Raw genomic sequence first — 18,971 nt, 5'->3', positions numbered from 1 at the left:
AGGAACAACATTCTCGATGAACTGATTTACGCAACTGTATTATTAAAATGTTGTATTTTATTAACTTACGCAGACATCCAGGAGTTGGCTCCCATCCCTTCTCCCCGCACACAATGGTGTCACCAATGGTATTTTTAATGGTTTCAAGCCCCTCTTTACATTCATAGTCAAGTTCATCCCCAGATAAGAAAACAGGCTTTGTTGTGTTGAGGATAAAAGCATCTGCGAGTGGCTTTGAGCATGTCTCTGAGGAATCAAAGAGTGGATATCATTAATGTCCCATTGTTCTTTTCTCATCATTCCAAGTTGTAAGCTCAAAAACTCTCACCTCTTAGTGACCTCTTAGGTGTAGGCACATGCAGGAAGTAATTGGTGAGTTGCTATAAATAAGCTGTTGCTGCTTCACGCTAGTGATTTTGGCAAACATGGCCAAAGTCACTTTTCTTTTCAACTGGGCCAGGAACTGAAAAGAGACAACTTGGTCTTGTCGACTGGTAAGATGATTCTAGCGTCTCTTGGCATATCTACAGGGCCATACTGAGCATCTGATGAACAAGTTGATTTTTTATTTGAGTTTCCTTATATATCATGATGTTCAAAATCCTGCTTTTGAAATCTTTCCACACAGAATAAAGGGCAATATTACATATTAGGTTTGAATAGCACTTCAGATTCAGAGGCAGAAAGCTGCTGTGGTTCAACTCCTGAATGCAGTTGCATGATTTTTCAGGATTGTACTGCAATTGCAGAGAACTGCTGTGCAATCCCAGGCAAAGACACAGCTACATTAAGGTACTGCAGACAGTTGATTTTCAATCTGAAGTGAATCTCATCCCTTTATATGTTGTGTACATAAAATGACAGGTGTTCAGCCTCTGAGGTTTTATGCAGTATTGCGAGTGTAAGGAGATGCATCTCTCCCTGTAAATGCAAACTCCAGCCCAGATTTTGGCATCTCCTGAAAGGACTGTTCTGCTAGAGCAACAGTGCTGGAATACTAGTCAGACTTGTGAGTTGCCCATTTGCCAGACTCGTAAGAAAAAGAAGAAAAATACAGAAACTGTAGATGGAATGGTAGATGGTTGTCTAAGTGAAAGGCAAGTAAAGAGCTCATTCAGTCCTCCTTTATAAGAAAGGTGGTGCTGGAGAGCTTGGAGAACTGAAGGCGAGAGTAATGGATAGAAGGACAGCTGGCAGACGATGGAAGATCAGAAGGAAAGGAAAAAGTGATAATCAGTGTGCATTTTTCATCCGGAAAGTACAAGAGAAACACAGGAGGCAACGTATGTCCTATAAATAAGCACAACATTTGATACCTATAAATATAAACCACTTCTATCCATATAATTTGTTAATACACTGTTATTGTTAAAGGAATTCTGACACACAGTAATAAGGTCCCCATGCCATGTTATCAGAAGATGAGGTGGTAAGAAGGAGCAACATCAGTAGAAGAACTCTTAGGTTTATCATTTGGGCTGTAGACTGCTTTTATTTATCCCCAAAATAGACTCAGAAGAAACAATGTTGACCAATTCTAACTAAATAAACCTGGATTTGCCAACCAGGTATGTTGAAAAAGTCAGAGCTAATGCAGTGGCAGTCCCCTTCCCCTCCCCCCCCAAAAAAAACCAAACAAACCACTTTATATCCCCCCAAAAGCTCTGTGCTTAAAATCAGGAGTAGCTTTTTCCATTTTCCTTCTGAACATTAATATGACTATCGTACAACTGTGTTTTCTACTCCCTGTGAACTACTTTGGAAGAAATTTGTGGAAAATGCAGAACATTAATAAATTGCTTAGGACTCTAGTGGGGGAATAATGAGCACATGATTTCTTGCTAATTTTCAGTGGGAAATAAGCTACAATGGTGAATTAAGTTCCTACAGCCTGAATGCAGCTTTAATCTTCACACACACAAACACACAGACACACACTTGCCAATGTGGAAAAGAGGCCATGTATTCCAGCTCTGTCCCCTCCACTGGTGTCATGTCTCTGTCATAAACCTTGCAACCCTCGGATGCCAATAGAGATATTGAGACTTGTATCTCAAAGCTCACTTGCTCCTGATCTAAATGGAACTGGCCTCTCTGGCCTTGTGGCAGGACATTTAGGAACATCTTGAGGGCCTCAGAACTCTGAAGGGCTTGCTGGAAACTCTAGCAATCCAAGAGTGTTTAGAAAAAATTGGATTTGCTCTTAACCGAAATAAAGGGGAAAGAAATTAAGTGAAATTGTTGGGATGGTATAACTCGGTATGCTTAAATGTTGACTTCTACTTTTGTAACTTGGTTGCGTTTTCTTTTCTCCCTTCCAGACTTTTCTATTTTGCCATTTCTCCTTTGGACTTAAGGTTCAAGGTTCAAGTAATCTTAAGGTTCAAGGAAAAGCAGAGTATATGATCCCTAGTGCTCAGTTATGATTTTATGCAGTCTTAATTACAGACCCCTTTTCATTTGGATGTCCCAGATTTTCATAGCCTCGCAGAGTTCTGGAAGAAAAAAAGGGTCTATAGAAATAACTGCATGTTTTTGGTTTCCATCTATAGGATGTTTTATGTTGTGAATTTAATAAAATATAATTCTACGAGCTGTTCTGTTTACAATAAATGTCTATACATATTTAAGTTGCAAGCTGATCAAATACACTGATCAAATAGAATATGTTTTAGTGCGCTATACCTTTATAGACTTCTTAAAGAGATACACGCTACAAATGGTTATTATAGCAGGCTATTTTTAAACTTCACTTATTAAGTTTTTCATGGCTGCGTGCCGGTCAGTTTCAATCTATCTTCCAGTGGAATTATATCGACTTACTGATACACTTTGGCTCTGGGGTCCAGCCCTCTGCCAGGCACCATGTCTCTCCCTCACTCTTTCCTTCTGGAGTTGTGTAGTCATCATGACATTTATATCTTGCTTTGTCATTGACGTGAAAACGCTGTTGCCGCTGAACAAAAAACCCATGAAGCAGAGAAACCTTCTCGCAGGTGTGTTCAACAGGAATTGCTTTTCAATGAGATGGTAGTGACAAATTTGATATATATAAAAAATAAATAAATAAATAAATAAATAAATAAATAAATCATGGAAAAAGGAAGCCATTAGCATAAAATGTGAACTCTTCTGCATGGCCCACTAACCATGATGTGAAGATGCTTCACACACAATTTCCAGGAGACTTACAGAGATGTCAGCCACAACTCACTCCCAACCCACTACCAAGGCAGCCTGAAGTTGACTTTTCCTGTTCTTCTTTTAAGCAGCTTATGGTGGTACAAACCTTACCATTTGGACTGTTTCTGGCCTCTCAGTTCAATTAAATTGAAAAGTGGGGGACTTCCCTGCTCCTTTTGGCCACCTAAGGCTGCTGTCAGGACACACCCCTGTCCTTGGCCCATTTTCCAGTGCAAATCTTCTTTGATAATAGGCAATTAAGGACTCTCCTGCTGATCCAAAGAGCTCTCTCTCCCACTTCTTCTGCCAACCCTGCCAGCATATACCCAAGGCTCCCAGGGTCTAGAGAGAGGGAAAAAGAGGCATGTGTAGGGAAGGAAGTGACTTTATCCAGCAATTCTCTTATCCCACTGAGGTATTCTGTGGGATTTTAGAGCTGTTGAGGGAAAAGAAACAGCTTTTTAGCTGCTACACCATGGTGAACCTGCCCACCCAGCCCCAGAGAAGCAGGCATAGCAGCGTGTGATCTAGAGGGCTGAGCGAATGCCTTTTCTTACAGGAGTTGGTGGTCCTCTGGAAGAACACGGGCGTGATTCCAAATGTGCATTGAGTGGTCTTTCAAAATGTCACAAAATGTAACCCTACTGTGGATTAGGTGCTGCAGGGCCTGATCCATGGACAATGTGGAAGTCACTGGCTTTTTAATCCTTGTGGCTCTGCTTCCCTGTCCCTTTCTGAAGGTCAGCAGACACGGGAAACCATCTGCCAATTACAGCACTGACAGATGCAGAAAGCTTTTGATCAATACCTAGACCTAGGTTTAGCTATCTATCAAACCCACTACCTCTCCAGGTTTGAGCAGCTGATCAGTGGGACAGATGATTCTCTGTGAAACGGGAAAGTCCCCCAGCGCTTTTGGACCCACTGCCTTCTGGAGCCTCCCGATCAGCTGCAAGGCAAACCTGGGGAGGTGACGGGTTTGGAAGAGTTGGGTTCTTGTACTGTACTTGCCACTTCCTGGAACCAGCCAGAGAGCTGTCAGTGGATTGGCAGAAGTGCCTGTGAAGCAGAAAAGCCTTTACTCCTTCATGGGACAGCTCCTCCATTCCACTGAACAGCTGTCTGGTGTTCCAGTTTTGACAGCAGTTTACCATCCAATCTAAGCTCCAAGAAAACGTACTGGGCAGCTAATCTGGTGGCTGCAGGAGTTCCCTGGCAAAGTTGGAGAGCCAGTCCTCTCAAAACCCAGCACTGGAGCTAATTCTCCTGCTTTACCTTGCAGAGGCCTGAGATGCCAATCAGTTGTTCGGTGGACTATGCAGAAGTGTCAATCTCCAGGGAAAAACAGTGGGGCTAGAGGGAGTTTGCTTCTTTTCAAAGCCAAGAGTAAACGGGCTATGAGACAGCTAAGAGAGGCTGTATATAAAGCTTTGAAAAATCCATAGGCAGATTGAGTGGGGAAATTCCTGTGTCTGATTAGGCAGATTCAAGACTGCCTTTCTTTTAGAAACTTAAGGCATCTGCTTTGCCCCTTAATAATAAAAAATAAACACATCATACTGCCTTATAATCTACAGGTGTTCCATACTTTAGTAGCATAATCTGAGTCTCCTCTAGGGATACCTGTTGGAATTGCTACATGTTTCACCTGTTTTTAATGTCCTCTATTCTGCACCAAACCCTTTGAAGTACATTATGAAGGCATGGGTTTCAGCATCAGAGGATTTGGAGGTTAATCCTATTAGGATGCTGTTGGCACCCAAATTTATTTCTCTGCAACATCTCTAGGGCTTGCCTGAAATTGCCATGGAAGAATAAATAATAGCTTGTAGCTGAATCCACAGAAGATGGAAATGCTCAAGGACAGGTCTGAAAACTCCAGCAGAACATTCCATTCTAGATGGGGTTATACTGCCCCCCAACTCAACGAAAACCATCTATGGATTAGGGTTTGGAATCCCTAAAACTCTAAGGATATATTAGTGCTATGCCTAGTGACACAAAGTAGTAATAACATGATTCACTGCAACATCTGGGTGAGTGCTCTTGCATGCTACATACAGTAAGTGAGTGGGCTGCTATATTACAGCTTCACTGATAAGATCTGGGGGATTGTCATATTTTAAAAGTTCTGTAGTTTTGTACAACTGTGAAAGTATTTGGAATGTAGTCCTAATTCTTTGTTTGCAAATATGATCCTAAATGAAGTTTTAAATGCATTTTAGAACAGTGAATTGTTTTAGTTGTAAAATGTATGTTAAAATGTATAATTGTTATCTTTATTTGTAGTTTTCCTTGATAATTACATTTATTGATTTATTGATTTATTGTTAAATTAGTATGCTGCCCGACTCCCAACAATTGATGGTGGGCCTCAAGTCTTCATTGGAGACACCCCAAATCTCCAGAATGGACCCTGCAGATTAAAACATATCACTTCCTCTTTAAAAACAAGAAATATAATAAAACCAAAGTTTAATTGTTAATCAATTTCATCTTAATTATTTTTGTTCACATCGAAAGTTATCTTTTCATTGCAAATTGTCAACAGACTTAAGTCATAGATGATATAAAGTTTAATAAATAAAATGATACACACATGGTCTCATCTCTATGCATATACATACACATACATAGACATACCTTTACCCCAGTCATAGCACAATTCCCTGTGGATATATGCATCTGTCTTCATGCCTGCTGCTGAATTATCACAAATTCTCATTTATAAATCCACTGTGAAATGCTGCTTCAAAAGCACCAAGAAAAATGTCTATAGCAAAGCATGATAAGTCACTTCAGGTCAGGCATTTTTAGCTGACATTCCTAAAGCTTACCTTTTCTGGGGATGCATCTTGGAAAGGGTGACCAGCCATTTTTTGTGCAGCTGGATGTTGTCTGCTGCTCTGCAGGATGATAGCCCTCATTACAAGTAAATGTTATGTTGTCACCCTCTATGTACTTGTTCCAATAATTAGAGTTGAAGTGACCATAATGAAAACGTTGAGAATGATCGCATGTTTCTAAAAGCAAAAAGAGCAATTTAGTTTCATAACTGATGGTTATTGGAAGGCAGTTCATACTCCACATGATATCTAATTCACAGAGCTGTCAAGAAGATGTGAAGAGAGGAAGAAGATGATGACCAAGAACACTATTTTTCTGTTTGTTTTTTTAACAAAGGTCTTCACCTCTCTCATTTAAGCTTTTAGTACACACGCTTTTGCAAACTGTAGCCTCCAAATAGCCTTAAGGGTCCCTTGAGAAGAAAGAGCAGCAGAAGCAGCCCCCATCAGGCAGAAGAACCGAAGAATGGGCTGAGATCTCAGTTGGGTGCTGCCTCTTTGAGGTTAAAGCAAGTTCAGGGTAGCATCTCCCTGGCCTGCTTTGCTTATGCTTGGCAATATCTACTGTATTCCGGATCATAACTGAAAATGCAAAGGGGAAAAAAAGTACTTACTGAAACACTTTGGTTCTGGGACATAGTGGGAATTAATGCATGTGGCCCTGTGCCATGTCTGTTTGTTTGCAGCCAGAAATCCACGATAACAATAAAAGTCAATTGTTTGTCCCTCCCATTTTGGAAATGGTTGGTTCCATTCAGAATTATGAGGTATTCTTCCATTTTCTATAGGGATATATTCACAACCCCTTCCTGCAGAAAAGAGAAAGAAAAAAGGCACCCCCACCACACATTCAGAATATTCTATTAGCTGATTTGCTTTGCTTAAGTCTGCGCTATCATCAGGGATGAGCCTGTTATTAATGGTGTTGCTCTGGGGCAATATCAGCATCTGACCTGGATTTCTTCCCTGGATCTGAAGAAGGAAACAGAAAGCGACAACGGGGGATGGGAGAAGAGGCCCTTCCTTCTCCTGCTTACATCTTTCTGGTCTGTGGGGAGAATGGAACAACGACGGCCTGGTGCCTCAGATCTTAAACTGGAGGCATTGTAAAATGGTACTTGAGTTTTTGCAACTTCTTTCTACCTTCCTCTTTTATCAACACACAGTGACTTATCAAAGCATGATGATGATGATGATGATCATGGTGGTTGGTCGCCCAGTCAGCCAGATTTTTAGACTGGATCTGGCATTTTTATCCAGCTATCGAGTCCTTCTCAGGAACCTGGGATAGGCAGATTTTGTTGTTCGATGGTGTTAAAGGTATCGTTGCAGGAGGTAAGCTGTCCAGGTAAAGCTGCCTTTTGCAATTGACTGATGGTGATTTTGTCAATGCCGATGGTCTTCAAGTGGTGCTCCAGATGTTTTGGGATTACACCCAAGGTGCCTGTAACTGTTGGTACTATCTCTGCTTTCTTTTGCCACAGTTGTTCTACTTCTATTTGCAGGTATTTTTTATTTTGTGATTTTCTCCAGTTCTCTCTCTTCTATTCTGCTGTCTCCAGGTATTGCAATATCCACTAGACAGACTTTTTTGTCTTTCTTATCAACAATATCATCATCATCATCCTCCTTCTCCTCCTCCTCTTCCTCCTCCTCCTGCCTTTTCATATATAACTCAAGGCAGCAAACACAGCTAATACTTTTGCCTCCTATTATCCCCACAACAACCATCCTGTGAGGTAGGTTGGGCTGAGAGAGAGTGACTGGCCCACAGTCACCCAGCCAGCTTTCATGCCTAAGGCAGGACTAGAAATGATCTCGTTTCTAGGCCAGCACCTTCACCATTACACCAAACCGACTCTAGAATATATGTTTAGTGAGAGGTGTTAAGTGAGAAATTAAGGAAGAAGTAAGTTTGTAAAGCTTTTGTATAATAAAAGCCTTGCTGGAGACACAGGGAGGATAACAATCCTCTCCTTGTTGGTGATCTAAAACTTCTCCAAAAGAGCCCCCTCTCAATGTGCAAGACTTTCTGTGCTTTCCTGCATGAATGGCATCTTCTGTGTTCTTGCACATAGCATGGCTAAGTAAAGGCTTAGATTTCCCAAATTAAGCCGCTAAGCTTCTTCCCACTCCAGCTGTTTCTCATGGTTAACTGTCTTCTCATCTTCTCCTGCACTCTAGTTTCAAAGAGTTACCTCTTCCTTTTAGAAATGATCTGCCAAGGCCATCCACTAGTGATACGTGGTGCTGATGGGGTGGTGGGCACAGAAACTCTTGCACACTGAGAGGGGGTATTTTTCTCACATAAACACTTTGCTGACAGGCAAGAGGTAAAAACAATTAAGTGTGCCTAATTAGAGGTATAAATAATCACAGCAGAATGGTATATAAACAGTGAAACCCTTCCTAGGGATGAACTTTAGCTGATGCACACAGGCATTGCTTTTGATGAAACCCTGCACGGGCGTGCTTTCACCTCTTCACAACGGGGATTCGGTTCTGGCTCTCTTCAAACGCTTCATTCCTTGTTTAGCTTCTATTGCAATAAAGCCAACCTGCACACACATCCTTTGATTGGCCCACTGAATCCTACAATGCAAAATGATTGTACGTTCTGATAATATTCATCACTAAGGACTTTCTTTCAAGGTATAATGATAAGCTGATGACTACCTTATATTGCTTTGGTCCTAAGACAAAATGCTTTCCTCAGCTAATATTTTAAGAAATGAATCTTTCCAGTAAAAGATACTTTGATTGTCTCACCAGGAACATTTGCATATCCTTTCCAGTAAGTCTTTTTTCCTTTCATCCTTATTTCTCATTCCAGTTCTAAGCTTAAGATCTTTAAACATGTGCCGTTCAGATAGAAGGACTTTATTAGATAGGTAACGTAGTGCTACTAACATTGTGAATATAGATTGAATAGCAGATTGCAGCCTCTGAGATTCACAATCCAGTAGATATGGCTTTGGTCACATATGAATTCCTCTGCCTACCCCCTGCCGGAGGGCAAAAAGAGTTAGGCCTTTTAAGACAAAAAATAGGACTCAGCTGCAGTTTGGGAGAAGGGCTTCCATCTTCCCAACAGCTTCTGTGAAAAAGTTCAGGCACCTTGAAACAGAAGGTGATTTGATTCAGAATGTCTTCTGTTTCTCTTGAAAGAGGTAGAATGTCTAGCCAGGAACTTGTGTTAGGATTTAGATGTCTTTTTTCTGGGTGATGCTAAGGTTCATTGTCTCCAAGTCACTGTAGAAGCTATGGAACAGAATGGTTAAAGTATGCCTTTATGCATACTGCAGGCAGGTTCATAAGATATAATTAAAAAAAAAAATCTTGTCATCCCTGATGAGAAAGTAAAACCTCACCAGTGACTTTAAGGAGATTTTGGATAGAGGGAATTCCAGGATTTGATAAAAGTTAATTTATCAATGTATGATTTTGTTCCTGTTGTTGAAATAGTTCTATTCATTTGCTAGGAAAAAAAGTAGGTCTACTCATGTGCTAGCAAATTTTATTGCATGGGTACTTATGGGCTCATCCACATGTTCTGCTGGTCCCAAAACAAAGATGCCCCACTAACAGTTTGTTGAGGACATGAATACACAGCATTGCCTTCAACCTGTCCCTGGCCCATTGCAATTACCACTTCTGCCTGCCATTCCTCGCTCTGTATCAAAAATGGTATTTTCTGATTTCTGCTAGCACACCTGGTGGTATGCAGTCTATCTGCAGTGGTTCGCTGGCTAAGGTAGACCTTCGCTTGTCCCTGGGCACTGGTAGCTACCCTCCACAGCTGCTTCACTTTGGGCTGCCTGACCCACTTTAGAAGGAACTTTCCCTGTAAAGCCAGACTACGTTTTGCTTCGTAAGACCTGGCATGAGGCTGCTTATATACCTGGAAAGGGGAGGGTCTTGGAATATTGATGGACCAACTTCTGTATGGGCGAGACACCAGCATACCACTGAACAGTGCAAGAATTTCACCTGGTGCGAGCAGGTAATGTGGCAACTGCTTTTAGCTGCTTATCCCTGCCTGTCATCTTACAGAGGAACATCCCATGTAAATATCCCATCCTATCTACTCTGATGTTGTTTTGCACACTCCACAGCATACTTCAAGGTACACTTGCCACTTCCTGCCAGCGTTCCCTTGGAAGCTGGGATGAAATTCACAAGAGTTCTGAGCAATGTCTCCTTCTAGCTTTAAAACTATCCAAGACTGTTCTATAAGACTAATACATCTTTGTCCCAAAATAGCAGAGTTGCTAGACTGCTAGGCTGGAAGATGGTCAGGATCTTCAACAAATACCCCTTCTTCCTTCCAGAGAACTGTCAAATTAGTAATTTTTGGATGGAGTTTACTAGTCTTACAGACCACTGGTGGACTGGTTTACTGTTCTTCCTGTCACATGGCCTTTCAGAAGACCCGTAGTTTATGTTCAGAAACAGCCCAAGGGGCAGGTTATCTGTATGGAGCAGTAGAAGCAATCTTTTGCCATATCTCTCCTCGCCAAAGAGTTGAGCCTTTGTGAACAGTCAAACTCAAAGTGCATGAACTGAACACAAAACACACATCTTTTTGGATTTAAAGGATTTTAATAGCTATTAGCCAATATTTCCTTTTTGGGCAAGGTGACTGAAAGGTTTATTTAAAATGACTGATTGGGAGGAAAAAAAGGGCAAGCTGGTGGGATGTCTTATGTGGCCTGCAATGCCCTCTTGGCCTTTGGACATTCCCACCTTACCCTCTTCTCCTCCACTACTCTCACTGTTACGTTACTGCCCCTAACCTGCTTCCAAACTTTGCAAGTTGAATAGGAGACTTCAGTTATTTTGACATCTGTTGGGAAACAAACTCCGCCATTTCCAAGAAACTTCTGACTTGTGTAGCTGAGGAAGGCACAGCAGGATCAACCATCTTTGACGAGATACTAACCCACAGGGAAGAATTAGAGCAAATCCACACGGTCTGTGCCGCGGTGCAAGGGCAGCCCACTGCTTCCCTAGCACATGTCTGCGTGCTTCTGCCTGTGTCTGAGGTTCAGATTTTGAGCTGGGCAAGTATGTGTGAATGTGTGATTGAGGAAGGCTTTGGTTCAGAAAGTGAACAAGAAAAGTTGTAAACCCACAATTGTAGCCCTGGAGATGCTTTCCTGCTCTCACTGTGGCAGGATGTGGTTTCTTTAAAGAATTGCTCTGTTTAAATCATCTTCTTGGGTCCCTACAATCTTCGGAGAAGTTCTATCCCCTGTGCTGTGGCTTATGGATTACTGATGAGTGATAGTGTGGAGTGAGTCTTCTATGCAGTAGCAACATGCTATGGAATGACTTTACAGTTTTATTATTTTACTTTGCTTTTACTCCCTTTTTATCTTGTTTTTCCTTGTTTTATTCTGGAACAATTTTATGACTATTATAAATGGCTTTTGGATTATTTTTTTTTAAATGAGAAAAATTATAGAAATGCTACCATTATTACTAGATGTTAAAATAAACCAGCCTCCTTCCACCATAATTATCTCATCTCATCCACCATATCTATAGGTGTATCATTCATGAACAATGAAGCAATTTCTGCTCTAGAAAGAAACTCAAAGGAAGAAGCTACTTACGTTTACAGGCGGCGGGAGGGCTCCAGCCATTTGCAGTGCACCTGGAAGTTTTTCCTGGGCCTCCAAAGACAAACCCGTCTGCACAGATTATTTCGATTGCATCATTATACATATACTGAGGTAGCCTAGGTTGAACGCGGCCATTTGTCACTTGTGGAAGTTGACATTGAATTTCTACAGAGGAAAATGAATAGGGACTGATGGTCAATAAATCTCTGCCTATGACACTAATCTATTGCAAAAGGGGGAGAGGTGCCTCATGCTATAGACCATGGAGGTGGACCTATAGAATTTATTTCGTTTTATGATCTTTTTCCTTAAATTTGCCAGTAACACAAACTGTGGGACCTCTTTCTGTCTTGTGTGTTTGGGAACTGTCAGCCCCACCAGATGGACTGGATAAGGAAATCAACTCCACAGGAAGCCCAAAACTACTTTTATTGAGGTTGGCTATAATAATAGAATCTTGCAAGTCTGATTGTGCTATACCTCCTCCTCCTCCTCCTCCTTATGGTTCAATGAATTATGGAGGTGTGTGTTTGAGGTCCATTATGAATGTCATCTGACTGTTCTGGACTTAGAAAATGCTTCAGCCCCTTTTGCCTAGGCAACAGCTTCTGCATTTCTCCATCGGGGTCATCTTCCTTATTCTCTATAGGGGGAGGATGCCAGAGAATGGTATCACCAGGAAGATGGGTGGTTGCAGCAGTAGCTATCAACCAATTGCCCCAAAGTAGGAAGGCGAGGCCGAGGTGTATCAAACCTAAAGGACATCTGGCAGAGGAAGACTGACATCTCCCACCTTTTCTCTAAGGCAGGGGTCCCCAAACTCTTCAGTTCATCAACCCCTTCATGAAGTTTCAGATTGTTCATCAACCCCCAAATATTTATTATATGAAAACAATTTAATACTACTCTAACTAATAGTACTACAAATAATAATAATAATAATAATAACAACAACAACAACAATAATAATACAAACAACGGCATGACAAAATAGCAACAATGGTGCATTGGAATATCTGCAAGGAATATCATTTGCCTGCAAGCAAGAACTGGTGGGACCACAAACAGACAAAGTAATAGAAAATGAAGAAGCTAAAGTGCCCTGGGACTTTAGAATTCAAACAGACAAACACCTGTGACACAACACCCCAGACTTAACAATTGTTGATAAGAAAGGCAAAAAAGTCTGGATAGTGGACATTGTAATACCTGGAGACAGCAGAATAGAAGAGAAAGAACTGGAGAAAATCACAAAACATAAAGACCTGAAAATAGAAGTAGAAAATCTGCAGCAAAAGAAAGTAAAGATAGTATTAATAGTTATAGGCACCTTAGGTGCAATCCCAAGACATCTGGAGCACCACTTGAAGACCATTGGCACTGACAAAATCACCAACAATCAATTGCAAAAGTCAGCTTTACTTGGAACAGCTTATATCCTGCAACGCTACCTTTAACAACATCAAACAACAACATCTGCCTAAGCCAGGTCCTTAGGAAGGACTTGATAGGTGGATAAAAATGCCAAATCCAGCCTAAACATCTGGCTGACTGTGCGACCAACCATAATAATAATAACAATAATGTGCGACCAACAATAATAGATAAATGAGGCCAGCGACAACACACAGGTGATAGAGATAACTCAAGGCTGCTCTCACTGGTGGCTGACCATCCAACCCTGGGTAACACCGTCTCACCGTTAGCTACCTCACCTTCAGGACTAGGGACTGGCATGGAGCTCTACAGAGATCCCAAAAGATTAATTGACCCCAATCAACCTTCCATCATTTATTAACCACCTATTGATTCCCAGCCATTTACCTATCTCCTTTTGGCCCCCAGCCATTTATTGACCCCTTGGATAATCCCATTGATCCCTGGGGGTTAATATTGACAACTTTGGGAAGCCCTGCCCTAAGGGTTTCACCCTGTTGCTACATTCTTACTTTGTAGCTTGGTTTGATATGATTTTACAATACTTAGGAAGAAAAAAAAAGTAGGAATAAAATTAGTGCCCAAATATTACAACAACCAACAGTGAAGTCACAGGGTGATTTCAGTCTGAAACAGAGATGGCTAACTGATCTACTGTGGAGCTATTTTTGTCTCCAAAATAGTTTGATCTGCCCCCTTATGGGACTCACCCAGATTTTCCCTAAAGGAAACAAATACTTTTTCTAAACTTTGTGAGTTAGACATAAGCTGTCTTGATGAACTATGTTCCCCCGTGAAACGTTTATTTATTTTATTTAGTAGACTTGTCCCCGCCCATCTCCCCACAATGAGGGACTCTGGGTGGTTTACATCAAATTAAAACCATAAATACATAATTAAAAGTTATAAAAAGAACCACACTTACACAGATAGAAAAAAGATAAAAAAAATTTATTCCTATTTGGCCCCACATTGATTGCTGATCCAGACTTCTTATGATAGATCAGAAAGAGAAATAAATAACCCAGATGATCTTCAGAAGAATGATGCCCATCTCTGAAGAAATACATTGGACATTTCTAAGTCTGATCAATTAAAATTAAAAGACAGCATAGTATGTCATTTGGTTCCACAAGTTCCAGGAAACCATGAACCCTGAGTTTTTATTAATGAAGGACTGTTAAGATATTGAAATTATAGAATTAGTGGCTCTTTTTAAACTATACCTATTAAACTAATTATAGCTACTTTAGGCAATCAACTCAGTTTGCCTGTAAATAATCCATAGATTCAGAGAAAAACTGAAACAGCATTTTCTTTTGCATGTTAAAGAAAGGAAGCTTGCCTCTTCTAAGACAATGCTTGTTATTTATGTTATCTGTAAGTATTTCTAATGAAGACAAAATCAAATATAAACACAGAAAGGCTCCTTTCCTAATTAATCAGAAAGTTTTTAATCTGGTCAGATTGATTGGAACTGCAATCCTACGCATGCATAGTAAGAAGAATAAAATGTGTATAAGATTTCAAAGCAACCATGACCATACATACATACCTATACACTGAAGTTTTGTACCCCATCCATTCTCAGTACATAATGCATCTGATCTGTCAACATGTGTATATCCTTCATCACAGGAGAATCGTATTCTGTCACCTTCCTTATAAATGTTCTTTACAGATAATATGGTTCCATGTTCAATATAGTCTGCCTGGCAAGTAATTTCTATTAAAAAATACAAGCAAAAGTTTTTCATTAATATTCTCTGTAACCACTTGAATCAAAAAGGAATGCCAAATTACTTATCTAAATATTAAAGAAGAAAGAGCTCTATCTGTAATTCTAATCTCATTTTTCATCCCAGCAGGATTCAGGTAGGATCAGGTTGAATAAGTGACTTTTCATCATATTCACTGGGAATGGACAATATTCAATCCTAATGCCATCTACTATTCTCAGTTATTTTCACAATCAAATGAAATGCCTTCAACGTCACCCAGTGGCTTCAGGTTGATGTTAAACAGAAGTGGGGAGGGTGCTGAGCTCTGAGGCAACCTGCAAAGCAGCAGCTGAGCTAGACCTCTCCTCCCATCAACACTGACTAGAACTGGCCCCAGAGGAAGAAGAAGAACCAGTGTAACACAGTGCTGCCCACTCCAACCCTTGAAGGTAGTCCAGAAAGTTACCATGATTAAAAACTGCTGAGACATCAAGTAGAGAAAGGATGGATGCACTACCATCATCCTGCTCCCACCAAAGGTCATCCACAGGTGTGATCAATGCCACTTCAGTTCTGTACTCAGGTCTGAAACCTGACTGAAAGGAGTCCAGATAATCTGCTTCCTTCTGAGTTCTCTGAAGCAGCTGCACCTTTTCAATAACCTTCCCCAGGAAGAATAGGTTGGAGACTGGACAATATTTATCCAGCTAGTAATGGCTTCTTGAGGAAAGAGTGCACTACCGCCTCCTTAAGTGAAGATGGGACCACCTCCTCTCTTAAATAAGAATTTAACACTGCCAGAACCCAACCACATCCCATCTGATGGGAGGCCTTAGCCTACCAGGACTAACAGATTCAAACTCCTGCCAGATAACAACTAGAATGGTTCTCAGTTAGCTTCATGGGGCTTGCCTCAAAGTTAGAATGCAGTTTGGAGTGAATCCAAGCAACTTTATCTAACAGATGCCTAGCACTTTCCTTACAATTCTCCTTAGGAAGGCCTGGGTTACCTTGAACAAAACCAGCAGATGGCTATCTGCAGATGCAATAAGGGCAGATTAATATTGACATTTCACTCCTCTTACCACCATTACATAGGCCTTAGTAGCAGCTCTAACTCATGCTCACTCAGGTTCACTTCTTGTTGTCCTCCAGCAGCACTCTAGACCCCTCTTCTCCCATTTCACCTCCCTTAGTTCCTCTATAAATCAAGAGGAGCTTTGGGTTCCCAGAGGAGATATCACATAGGGACAATCCAATCCAAGACCCCCACTGCCCCCTTGTTCCAGGCAACAACCAATGCCTCAGTTGGACCATACTCCAAACCTTCAGGAACAACCTCAAGCTCCATCTGGAACCCACGGGGGTCCATCAGTTGCCTGGGGCAGACCAATCAAATAGGTCCAGCCTCTCTGTGGCAGAGAGCACTCCAGAGAACTCCAGGGCAATCAAAAAGTGATCCAACCATGACAGAGGAGTGATGGTAATCACTCCAAATCCAGAGCACACTTATTCTTCCCCTCACTCACCTATACATTTTGGGACAGGTGCACTCCAGGTGCCATCAGCTGTACAAGTAATTTTATCAGCTCCTTGAATTTTGAAGGATCCAGTACATCCAAATATCACTATGTCCCCAGATAAAAAATCTTGGTCCAGCTGAACTTTTGCACCCTGAACAATCCTCCCATTTGCTGGTGTTGCTACTGGAAAGCATTTGTTGACTGTAAATCAAGTAACATTGTGATATAAAGTTAATTAAGAAATGTTTCAAACTTGGGAAAAAGGAAGGAAGGAAGGAAGGAAGGAAGGAAGGAAGGAAGGAAGGAAGGAAGGAAGGAAGGAAGGAAGGAAGGAAGTTAGTTCAGTATATATAAATTGAAACTCATGTTCAACAAAAGGATTTATTCTCAAATTATGCTGCTTTCCCACCCTCAAGCGAACACATTAATTATCTAAAGATGCTCACACTGGAGCAGAACTTAGAGAGGGAAATTTGAAGACATATGTAGGGAATTAGTTCACTAAGCCAACCTCTTCAGCAATTTTAGACATTGGCTATAATAGACATACTGCAAAGTGTGAGATAAACATCAGTCAATCATACATATTTAAAAATCTGGTGATCTATGCAGTGTAATTTCTGGCAAAATGGCAAATTCAATGTTTTTTATTCTGAAACCAAAACAAATAATGTCATTTTACCAATCGCACTGTGATCAATAAAATAAAAAATATATTAAAGAAATAGATCAGTGTGCATATTCTCAGTCTGAATAGGAATCTTTTACTCCCTCACAATGGATAATTGAGCAAATAATGGGACATGGGTTATCATCAGTTGTATTATTATTGCAGTAATTGTAGCAATATTCATGTAGAATATATTTTTTAACCAATAATGACATCAGCAAAGAAATAATTTATCCCACTTGTATATCCCAAGCTAATACTGAGACATCTTAATAAAAAATGCAATACAAGATTAGTTGAAGCAGAAATTATCAAGCTTTTGGTGGTTTCAAAGTTTGAAAACTTGTTCTATATGTTTTCATAAAATGGACTTGTCTGTGTAAGCTAATTAAATGTGGGCTGAACGACACAACAAATGGATAGATAGATTACTCAAAAATTGGAGATTGAGGGGTGTATCAGGTGAGATGCCATAACGGTCCAACGATTTAGATGAGGAGCTGAAGTAATGCTTAACAAATCTAAACGTGAAAGAAAAATTGGGTGGAATAGCTAATACAAAAATAACATTAAAATGGTTTAGACAGAAATTGGCTGACAGTAACATAATGGAGTTTAACAGAGACAAATGCAAAGTTCTTCACTTAGGACACAAAAATCCAATAAACAAGTATAGAATGAGGAAAACCCAGCTTGGTAATGGTACTTGTGAAAAAGATCTTGGAATAGTAGTGAATTGCAAACTGAACATCAGCCAACCATGAGATTTCACTAAAAAAAAAAAAAAAGCCTCATTATAACTTTAATTTCCAAATCATGGGAAATGAAAGTAAATGAAATGAAATACTGCTTATTTGGTCAATGACCAGCAAAGTTTGAAAAAATTACAACACAAAAGTAAAATAAAATAGATAAAATACTTGCATAACAAAAAGATAAAATAACAAATAAAAATGTAACATACACTACTATAATGGTGTCTTAATTACCTGTGCAATTGTAAATCTAAAATTTTATAATCTATGAATTAAAATATATATCACCTAAAACAAGATAGCTACATGTATTAAATCTGAAGCAATGAATAAAAGAGAAGTGGTTATATCTGTAACCAGTTATGCCTTATTTTCATTGCAGCAACCCAGAATTTGGCTACAGCACAAGTGGTAAAGGGTTTTGAATCTTCTAGATGATGGTTCACAGAAACATTTACATATTAGGGGTAGAATAAGCAGGCCTGATATCCCTGTAGAATTTACAATATAATAATACATGCAGCTTCTGAGTGAAGACAATGGCAGACTAAGACATCTCCAGAGGAGCAGAGATTATGTTGCAACAGAGACTGGTGGTTGGGTGACAAGCCCGGGTCAGCGAAGCCTCTCTGGATAAGGAGAGGCCAAGAGATGGCCCACTTGTGCTCCGGAAGGCTGCTCCTTATGAGGAGACCACAGGACTTGATGGTCTTTGCTGTTGACTCATGAGTCTGAGCAGCTGAGAGACATAGGAAAGTCAATGAGCTCACAGCCACAGCGGAGCCTTTAAGGATACTGGGTTCACTTAAAACTTCACTCTCTTAAGCAAATTTGGATTATAATTATTTTAAAGCTAAAGAGAACAGCAGAACAATCAACCTATCAACAACAACAACAATCAACCACTCATTCTGGATTTAAAAAAAAGTAAAATAACAATTTTAAGAATTTACAATCAACAGCAAAAAGCTTGACAAGAATTTGAACTAAGAAAGTTTTAAGCAGATTAAGGGGTTTAAATTTGACAGTAAAATTTGAAATATTATTTTTATGAAAGTGCTTTTGAAATAAATAAATAAATAAATAAATAAATAAATAATATATACCTTCATGGGAACGCAGATTGTTTAGAATTTTAGTGAAGAGGCAATTGTCAAACTTTGCAAAATAAAAAGATAAAGGAAACCTGAGATGGACCATGTGACTATT

The 18,971-nt window shown here is 40.1% G+C and overlaps 1 protein-coding gene across 3 annotated transcripts in view; it reads right to left on the bottom strand.

Moving 5' to 3' along the window:
* CFH (complement factor H) overlaps positions 1-18,971 on the bottom strand; it is a 93,351-nt gene that overhangs the window by 38,199 nt on the left and 36,181 nt on the right. For all 3 annotated transcript variants that reach the window (XM_088153296.1, XM_088153298.1, XM_088153297.1), the window contains exons 5-11: positions 16,344-16,538; positions 14,649-14,819; positions 11,648-11,821; positions 6,644-6,838; positions 6,021-6,206; positions 2,824-3,015; positions 70-246 (exon numbers count right to left, since the gene is read on the bottom strand). In XM_088153296.1, coding sequence (XP_088009422.1) covers positions 70-246; positions 2,824-3,015; positions 6,021-6,206; positions 6,644-6,838; positions 11,648-11,821; positions 14,649-14,819; positions 16,344-16,538 — 1,290 coding nt within the window. The remainder of the gene's footprint in view (positions 1-69; positions 247-2,823; positions 3,016-6,020; positions 6,207-6,643; positions 6,839-11,647; positions 11,822-14,648; positions 14,820-16,343; positions 16,539-18,971) is intronic.

Source organism: Python bivittatus, unplaced genomic scaffold (genome assembly GCF_059951505.1).
Source record: "Python bivittatus isolate LINGU-HERP-01145 unplaced genomic scaffold, Pbiv_v1 ctg000700_np1212, whole genome shotgun sequence".
NCBI classification, from domain to species: Eukaryota; Metazoa; Chordata; class Lepidosauria; order Squamata; family Pythonidae; genus Python; species Python bivittatus.
This window is presented reverse-complemented; position numbering and strand designations above follow the sequence as displayed.